This window comes from Babylonia areolata, chromosome 28 (assembly GCF_041734735.1).
Source record: "Babylonia areolata isolate BAREFJ2019XMU chromosome 28, ASM4173473v1, whole genome shotgun sequence".
In the NCBI taxonomy this organism is placed as follows: Eukaryota; Metazoa; Mollusca; class Gastropoda; order Neogastropoda; family Buccinidae; genus Babylonia; species Babylonia areolata.
The window spans coordinates 14,618,328-14,628,327 of record NC_134903.1 but is presented as its reverse complement, the minus strand read 5'-3'; the positions used below and the strand labels follow the sequence as shown (position 1 = coordinate 14,628,327).

At 49.4% G+C, this 10,000-nt stretch overlaps 1 protein-coding gene across 1 annotated transcript in view; it reads right to left on the bottom strand.

Annotated features, from left to right (window-relative positions):
- LOC143301962 (uncharacterized) overlaps positions 1 to 10,000 on the bottom strand; it is an 86,745-nt gene that overhangs the window by 66,668 nt on the left and 10,077 nt on the right. The window contains exon 2 of the mRNA XM_076616439.1: positions 6,509 to 7,371. Within this exon, the coding sequence (XP_076472554.1) occupies positions 6,509 to 6,831 (323 nt within the window). The 5' untranslated portion in view covers positions 6,832 to 7,371. The remainder of the gene's footprint in view (positions 1 to 6,508; positions 7,372 to 10,000) is intronic.

Below are 10,000 nucleotides of genomic sequence, written 5' to 3'. Positions count from 1 at the left end.
CACAAACACATATACACACCACATAAACACGCGCATTCGCACATACATACATGTGTACACATACTTATGTATGCATACACAGTCAAGCATACCACATGCACTGGAGTACACACTGTGTGGATGGATATGCCACAATGAAACTTATTGCTGAGAGAAGAGGTAGATTTAACCCTTTCACCGCCGGTCAATTTAGAGTGCAAAATTCCCGTGTGCTATAAACACAGAAATATGGTGTCTTGGAATAGCTGGGGATTCCCCCTGTGATGTGTAGAAAATATGGCCTATCCTACCACCGAACATAAAGAGCAGTAGGTTCACCGATAACAGACCCATGATCTGGTCACCCTTCAGTGACATGGGTCCTCTACCTAGCTGCTGCATAAATGCGAATTTGGTAGTGAAAGGGTTAAATGAGGTGGGGAGTCGCAGGCTGTCAAGGAGCCTGTTCCACGTCTTTCGGGCTTGAAAAGAAAAGAAATAAAAAAAACCGATCTGTATCCGTAAATCCTCGCTCTGAAGTGAGGTATCGTGAAAAGTCCACTATCTGAAGAAGAGCAGAGCTGACGAAACGGATCACATATATGGTAGGCGTTTTGAAAGATACTCTGATCCAGGCCCACTGACTATAGAACAAGCCAGAATGGATGGCTTACAGTTTGTTCGATCAGAAACAGCCAGCTAGTGGAGAGACCTAGGAAGATGATGAGAAACAGCCACCCAGTGGAGAGACCTAAGGAGAGTTGGAGAAACAGCCAGCCAGTGCAGAGACCTAAGGAGAGGAGGAGAAACAGCCAGCCAACGGAGAGACCTAAGGGGAGGAGGAGAAACAGCCAGCCAGTGCAGAGACCTAAGGAGAGGAGGAGAAACAGCCAGCCAACGGAGAGACCTAAGGGGAGGAGGAGAAACAGCCAGCCAGTGCAGAGACCTAAGGAGAGGAGGAGAAACAGCCAGCCAATGGAGAGACCTAAGGAGAGGAGGAGAAACAGCCACCCAGTGGAGAGACCTAAGGAGAGGAGGAGAAACAGCCAGCCGATGGAGAGACCTAAGGAGAGGAGGAGAAACACCCAGCCAGTGCAGAGACCTAAGGAAAGGAGGAGAAACAGCCAGCCAGTGGAGAGACCTAAGGAGAGGAGGAGAAACAGCCAGCCAATGGAGAGACCTAAGGAGAGGAGGAGAAACAGCCAGCCAATGGAGAGACCTAAGGAGAGGAGAAACAGCCAGCCAATGGAGAGACCTAAGGAGAGGAGGAGAAAAAGCCAGCCAGTGGAGAGACCTAAGGAGAGGAGGAGAAACAGCCAGCCAATGGAGAGACCAAAGGAGAGGAGGAGAAACAGCCAGCCAGTGCAGAGACCTAAGAGGTGGAGAAACAGCCAGCCAATGGAGAGACCTAAGGAGAGGAGGAGAAACAGCCAGCCAATGGAGAGACCTAAGGAGAGGAGAAACACCCAGCCAATGGAGAGACCTAAGGAGAGGAGGAGAAACAGCCAGCCAGTGCAGAGACCAAAAGGGAGGAGAAACGTGGTCAGCTTAAGGAGCTCTGCAAATCAGTCTGGCTGATAGAGAGGGTGGTAGGGTAAGTCTGTCTGACAGTCATTTAGGTAGGCCGGAATGGGACCTAGGACGGATCCCTGTGGTACACCATATGTCGAGGCAGATACATCAGAGATGTTCTGACATTGAGAGAAAAACAAAGTCATTTTCTTCCCAATTTTAACACCCTGTCCCTCTCTGTCGCTCACAGGCTTAAACTGACGTATGTCCTGAAATGGTTATCAATGTTCTCTGATAAGAGTAATGAAATCAAATCAAATCAAACAAACTATTAACAAAACAACAACAGAAACTGCCCAACAAAAAAAAAAACCCATCAGTTCATCGTATATCATTTGTTCAATGTTTTAAATCAGGCTAAAAGGTTGCTGGAGTAATTACATTTGTGAGCACTGTTACAACAGGTGTTCCCAAAGGCACCGTTCCACCTCCATTCCTTCTTTGCATCAGACGCACCACCTGAATGGAGATTGCACGCCTGGCTTCATCATTCACCTTTCTGTTTGACGGTAACAGACCTTACCCAGTGCAGTGACCATTACTACCATCAACAACATCACAAAGTAAAGTTAGGGCCGTTCGGTCAGAATGAATAATTCATACTGGGGTTTTTTGAACAGTCACGCCAGCTCTGCCTCTTTTTGTTTACAGCTCGAGTCACGGGGACAGGGTGTGTGGGGGGTTGGATACGGGAGGGGGGGGGGGTGATGGAGTTGAGTATGGGGGGCGGGGGGGGGGGGGGGATGCGGAGGGGGGGGGGGTGCAGGGCGGGGAAGGGGAGAGGGGGGGGGTTAAACCAAGGCTTGTTTTGCGGGCCTTGTATTGTGTGGAATGCTTGTGGGTTTTTAATCTTGAAGCGCGTAATTTTCCACCTCTGATCTCTGTGTTGTTACTTGACATAGGTTATGTCCCTTGTCTGTATGAATACTTGATGTTAATGCCTTTGTTCGGGGATGGTGGTCTGGTCTGGTCGTGTTTCAGACAGCGTGTTTTAGTCAGGACTGCTGCTGAATGCATCTTAGATGAACAGACTATAAATAAATAAACGAAACGATGCTGCTGAATGCTCCACATCCACCTCACCCATCTCCATTGCCCTCTCCTATTCATAAGCTCTCTCTCTCACTCTCCAGCTCCCCCCTCTCTCTCTATTTCTCTTCCCCCCTCTCTCTCCCCCTGTCCTCTCTCTTCCTCCCCCCTCTCTCTCTCCCTCCCCCCTCTCTCTCCCTCTCCCTCCCCTTCCCCCTCTCTCTGTCTCTCTCCTCTGCCCCCACCCTCTCTCTCTCTCCTTCTCCTCCCCCTCTCTCTCCCCCTCCACCCTCTCTCTCCCCCTCCCCCCCTCTCTCTCTCCCTCCCCCTCCCCTCTCTCTTTCTCCCCTCCTTCCCCTCTCTCACCCACTCCTCCCCCCTCTCTCTCCTCTCCCCTCTCTCTCTTCCCCCCCCATCTCTACCCCTCCCCCCTCTCTCTCTCCCTCTCCCCCCTCTCTTTCCCTCCCCCTCCTCGCTCTCTCTCTCTTCCCATTCCCCCCCTCTCTCTCCCCCTACCACCCTCTCTATCCCCCCTTCCCCCTCCCCCCTCTCTCTCTTACACAAACACACGTCCACTACTACTACTACTGCTAAAACTACTACTACTGTTACCTGACCTGCTCATCACGGCCTGTTTCATGCAGATGTACCTCAAGCCGTGCAGTGTGGTGTTCTTTGTCAACTCTGTCTTCTTTCACTTCTCTTCCTTCTTTCTTTCTTTCTTTCTTCCTTCTTTCTTTCTTCTTTTCCCTCCTTCCTTCCTCCCTTTCTTCCTTCTTTTCTCCTTTCATTTCCTTCATTCCATTTCTTCCATCTTTCCCTTCCTTCCCTCCTTCCTTTCTTTCTTCCGATCCTTCCTTCCTTCCTTCCTCTCCCCCCTTGTTCCCTCCTTTTCTCCTTTCTTTCTAATTTCTTTCCTTCCTCCTTCCTTTCTCCTGCCCTTCTTTCCAAACTTTTCCCCTCCTTCCTTCCGTCTATCCATTATTCCTTCCTCCCATCCTTCTTCCGTTCTATCTATTCTTCCTTCTTTCTTTCACCCATCCATCCAACCACAAATCCACCCATCCTCCCATCCATTCATCCGTCCATCCACGCATCCTTTCTTCCTCCCATCCATGCATTCTTTCTTCCTCCCATCACTCCACCAATCCATCCATCATTTTCCCCTCCCATCCATCCATCCTTTCTTCCTCCTATCCATCCATCCATCCATCCATCTTTTCTTCCTCCTATCCATACATCCATCCATCCATCCTTCCTCCCATCCATCCATCCTTCCTCCCATCCAACCACCCATCCATCTGTCCATCCATCCACCCTTCCTTCCTCCTATCCATCCATCCATCCTCCCACCCACCCACCCATCCTCCCATCCATCCGTTCTCCCATCCATCCTTCCATCCTCCCATCCATCCATCCTTCCTCCCACCCATCCATCCATCCATCCTTCCATCCTCCCATCCATCCATCCTTCCTCCCACCCATCCATCCACCCATCCATCCACCCATCCATCCTTCCTACCATCCATCCATCCATCCATCCATCCATCCTCCCATCCATCCATCCATCCTCCCATCCATCCATCCTCCCATCCATCCATCCTTCCTACCATCCATCCATCCATCCTCCCATCCATCCATCCATCCTCCCATCCATCCATCCATCCTCCCATCCATCCATCCTTCCTTCCATCCATCCATCCATCCTCCCATCCATCCATCCTCCCATCCATCCATCCTTCCTACCATCCATCCATCCTTCCTCCCATCCATCCATCCTCCCATCCATCCATCCTCCCATCCATCCATCCTTCCTACCATCCATCCATCCATCAATCTATCCATCCTTCCTCCCACCCATCCATCCTCCCATCCATCCATCCATCCTCCCTTCCATCCATCCATCCATCCTTCCTACCATCCATCCATCCATCAATCCATCCATCCTTCCTCCCACCCATCCATCCTCCCAACCATCCATCCTTCCTACCATCCATCCTCCCATTCATCCATCCTCCCATTCATCCATCCATCCATCCTCCTATCCATTCATCCTTCCATCCATCCATCCTCCCATCCATCCATCCATCCTCCCATCCATCCATCCATCCTCCCATTCATCCTCCCATCCATCCTTCCATCCTCCCATCCATCCTCCCATCCATCCATCCATCCTCCCATCCATCCTCCCATCCATCCATCCATCCGTCCTTCCTCCCATCCATCCATCCATCCTTCCGTCCTCCCATCCTTCCTTCCTCCCACCCATCCATCCTCCCATCCTTCCATCCTCCCATCCATCCATCCATCCTTCCTACCATCCATCCTCCCATTCATCCTTCCATCCTCCCATCCATCCTTCCATCCATCCTTCCATCCTCCCATCCATCAATCCTTCCTACCATCCACCCATCCATCCTCCCATCCATCCTTCCTCCCACCCATCCATCCTCCCATTCATCCATCCATCCTTCCTACCATCCATCCTCCCATTCATCCATCTCCCATCCATCCATCCTCCCATTCATCCATCCTCCCATTCATCCATCCATCCATCCTTCCTCCCACCCATCCATCCTTCCTACCATCCATCCTTCCTACCATCCATCCTCCCATTCATCCATCATCCCATTCATCCATCCATCCTCCCATCCATCCATCCATCCTCCCATCCACCCATCCATCCTCCCATCCATCCACCCATCCATCCACCCTCCCATCCATCCTCCCATCCATCCATCCATCCTTCCATCCTCCCATCCATCCATCCATCCTCCCATCCATCCTTCCTCCCATCCATCCATCCATCCTTCCATCCATCCTCCCATCCATCCATCCATCCTCCCATCCATCCATCCATCCTCCCATCCATCCTCCCATCCATCCATCCTCCCATCCATCCTTCCTCCCATCCATCCATCCATCCTCCCATCCATCCATCCATCCATCCTTCCTCCCATCCATCCATCCATCCTTCCTACCATCCATCCATCCATCAATCCATCCATCCTTCCTCCCACCCATCCATCCTTCCTCCCATCCATCCTCCCATCCATCCATCCTTCCTCCCATCCATCCTTCCATCCTCCCATCCATCCTTCTATCCTTCCATCCTCCCATCCATCCATCCATCCTCCCATTCATCCTCCCATCCATCCATCCATCCTCCCATCCACCCATCCATCCTCCCATCCATCCACCCATCCATCCACCCTCCCATCCATCCTCCCATCCATCCATCCATCCTCCCATCCATCCTTCCTCCCATCCATCCATCCATCCTTCCATCCTCCCATCCATCCATCCTTCCTCCCATCCATCCTTCCATCCTCCCATCCATCCATCCTCCCATCCATCCATCCATCCTTCCATCCATCCATCCTTCCATCCGTCCTTCCATCCATCCGTCCATCCCTCCTCCCATCCATCCATCCATCTTCCCTCCCATCCATCCTTCCTCCCATCCACCCATCCATCCATCCTCCCATCCATCCATCCATCCTCCCATCCATCCATCCTCCCATCCATCCATCCTTCCTCCCACCCATCCATCCTCCCATCCATCCATCCATCCATCCTCCCATCCATCCTTCCATCCTCCCATCCATCCTCCCATCCATCCATCCATCCTTCCATCCTCCCATCCATCCTTCCTCCCATCCATCCATCCATCCTCCCATCCATCCATCCTCCCATCCATCCATCCTTCCTCCCACCCATCTATCCGTCCATCCCTCCTCCCATCCATCCATCTTCCCTCCCATCCATCCTTCCTCCCACCCATCCATCCTCCCATTCATCCATCCATCCTTCCATCCTCCCATCCATCCTTCCTCCCATCCATCCATCCATCCTTGCATCCTCCCATCCATCCATCCATCCATCCATCCATCCTCCCATCCATCCATCGTCTCTCAACATTACTGACCTTCTGCCGACAACAGCCTCTCTCATCCAGATGTACCGCAGGCCGTGCAGTGTGGTGTTCTCTGTGAACTCCACGAAAGTTCCGTTGCAGCAGCACTCCCGAATCATCACCGTCTTCTTCCTCCTCCTCCTCCTTCCCCCTCCTCCTCCTCCGTTCTGATCCCCCCACTCGGGTTGGTGGTGGTGGTGGTGGTGGTGGGTGGGGGAATCGGTGGTGGGGTGGAGGTGGAGTTTACTGGGGGAGTTTTGTTGTTGTTGTTGTTCCATTGGGAAGAAATCCAGGTCCAGGTTTCGCGGGGAGAGAGCGAGGTCTTCTTTGACCATCGTTGTGTGTGTGTGTGTGTGTGTGTGTGTGTGTGTCTGCGTGTGTCTGTGTCTATGTCTGTGTGTGCGCGCGCACGCCTTCGAAGCGTCTGTACTGTGTGTTTAGGATTGAATCTGAATACTGCTGAGCATCTGTTAGCCGTATAAAGGTACGAGTATCACGTGCACGTGTGCGCGAATAAAAAGCAGGTGGATACGCGAGTCTCTGCTGGCTGTTTGTGTAGAACTCTACATCACTTGTATTTCCAGATGTCAGTCATACTATTCCGTTTCTCCTTGCACCTGCCTCATAATATATATATATATCTATATCTTTCTCTGTCTGTGTCAGAGTGTCACGTGCGGTTTATCTTTCTCAGTCTTCTCGACACATGTATGTCTATGTGCACGTGTGAAGAGAGAGCACAGACTTACGGAAACAAAAGGGACAGGAGTGAGGAGTGAGGGTTGAGGGGTAAGGGGGGGTGGTTGCGCTGGAACTTTTCGCCCAAAGCAGGTTGCTGTGGATCTGTGGTCAACTGGAGATACCCAACTTTGTTCCTAGAAAAACCAAACCAAACCAGATGACATATTAACGTCTGGTCAGCCACACGTTTCCAACAGAAATAACAACAACAAGAACAACAACGACAATAATAATAATAATAATGGTATTTATATAGCGCTGAATCTTGTGCAGAGACAAATCAAAGCGCTTTCGCACCAGTCATTCACACGCATGCATAACTCTAAAACTGAAGATAAGGAAGAGGCAGGGGAGAGAGGCTATCATAAAAAGGGAGGTGGTTTTTAAGGCCAGACTTGAAAGAGCTAAGTGTGGAGACTTGACGAAGCGAAGTTCATTCCAATTGCAAGGTCCAGAGACAGAGAAAGAACGGCGGCCAACAGTGGAGTGTTTGAATCTGGGTATGCATAAACAAGAGTGGATCCGAAACCAATCGTAGTGAGCGAGATGGAGTGTAGAGATGAAGGCAGCCACGGAGATAGAACGGGGCAGATGTGTGAATACATTTATAACCTAGAGTGCTGATCTTGTACTTTATTCTGTGTGAGACAGGGAGCCAGTGGAGATGTTGCATAAGAAGAGTGATATGCTCAAATCTTTTCTTTCTGAGGACGAGTCGGGCAGCAGACAAAAGCGTAATATGAGACTTAATGATTTCAATCACAAGATTCCTATTACCGGACGACTTGTTGATAATAAATATTCCAGGAGAAGGAAGAGAAGAAGAAGAAGAAGAAGAAGAAGAAGAAGAAGAAGAAGAAGAAGAAGAAGAAGAAGAAGAAGAAGAAGAAGAAGAAGAAGACAGTGTGGTAATCAATCATACCATACATGATAAATGTTTGACGTCAGCATCATAGCCCCTGTATTGTCCAATCAAATCAAACAAAATTATGACGTTAAAACCGCAGCCGACTGCAAAGGACCCACCATTTCTTCTTCGTTCGTGTGCTGCAACTTCAACGTTCACTCGTGTGTACAAGCAGGCTTCTGGCGTGTACGACCGTTTTTTGCCACCCGCCATGTAGGCAGCCATACTTCATTTTCGGGGGTGTTCATGCAGGGTATGTTCTTGTTTCCAATGCCCACCGAACGCTGACATTGATTTACAGGATCTTTAACGTGCGTATTTTTACCTTCTGCATGCGTATATGCACGGGAGGGTGTTCATATATATTCACATATGTTGACCTGGGAGATCGAGAAAAAAAAAAAAAAAAAAAATCCCCACCCCAAGTGGAGTGATGGCCTTGAGGTAACGCGTCCGCCCAGGAAGCGAGAGAATCTGAGCGCGCTGCTTCGAATCACGGCTCAGCCGCCGATATTTTCTCCCCCTCCACTAGACCTTGAGTGGTGGTCTGGACGCTAGTCATTCGGATGAGACGATAAACCGAGGTCCCGTGTGCAGCATGCACTTAGCACACGTAAAAGAACCCACGGCAACAAAAGGGCTGTTCCTGGCAAAATTCTGTAGAAAAATCCACTTTGATAGGAAAAACAAATAAAAAACGGCAAACAGGAAAAAATACAAAAAAGAAAAAGGAAAAAAAGAGTGGCGCTGTAGTGTTGCGACGCGCTCTCCCTAGGAAGAGCAGCCCGAATTTCACACGGAGAAATCTGTTGTGATGAAAAGAAATACAAATACAACTACAAATAGAACCCACCATGTGCCCCGAAACCGGGAATCGGACTCAAGAAACCCGTGTACAGCAACCCACTATTTCTGTATAGGAACTAATCCCTTGCTATAAATCATAGGTGTACAGCAACCCATGGTTTTTGTATAGGAACTAATCCCTTGCCATAAGTCATAGGTGTACAGCAACCCACTGTTTCTGTATAGGAACTAATCCCTTGCCATAAGTCATAGGTGTACAGCAACCCATGGTTTCTGTATAGGAACTAATCCCTTGCTATAAGTCATAGGTGTACAGCAACCCATCGTTTTCGTATAGGAACTAATCCCTTGCCATAAGTCATTGGTGTACAGCAACCCATGGTTTCTGTATAGGAACTAATCCCTTGCTATAAATCATAGGTGTACAGCAACCCATGGTTTCTGTATAGGAACTAATCCCTTGCCATAAGTCATAGGTGTACAGCAACCCATGGTTTCTGTATAGGAACTAATCCCTTGCCATAAGTCATAGATGTACAGCAACCCATTGATTCCGTATAGGAACTAATCCCTTGCCATAAGTCATAGGTGTACAGCAGCGCATTGTTTCTGTATAGGAACTAATCCCTTGCCATAAATCATAGATGTACAGCAATCCATTGATTCCGTATAGGAACTAATCCCTTGCCATAAGTCATAGGTGTACAGCAACCTATGGTTTCTGTATAGGAACTAATCCCTTGCCATAAGTCATAAGTGTACAGCAACCCATGGTTTTTTTGTATAGGAACTAATCCCTTGCCATAAGTCATAGGTGTACAGCAACCCATTGATTCCGTATAGGAACTAATCCCTTGCCATAAGACATAGGTGTACAGCAACCCATGGTTTTTGTATAGGAACTAATCCCTTGCCATAAGTCACAGGTGTACAGCAACCCATGGTTTCTGTATAGGAACTAATCCCTTGCCATAAGTCATAGGTGTACAGACACCCATGGTTTCTGGATAGGAACTAATCCCTTGCCATAAGTCATAGGTGTACAGCAA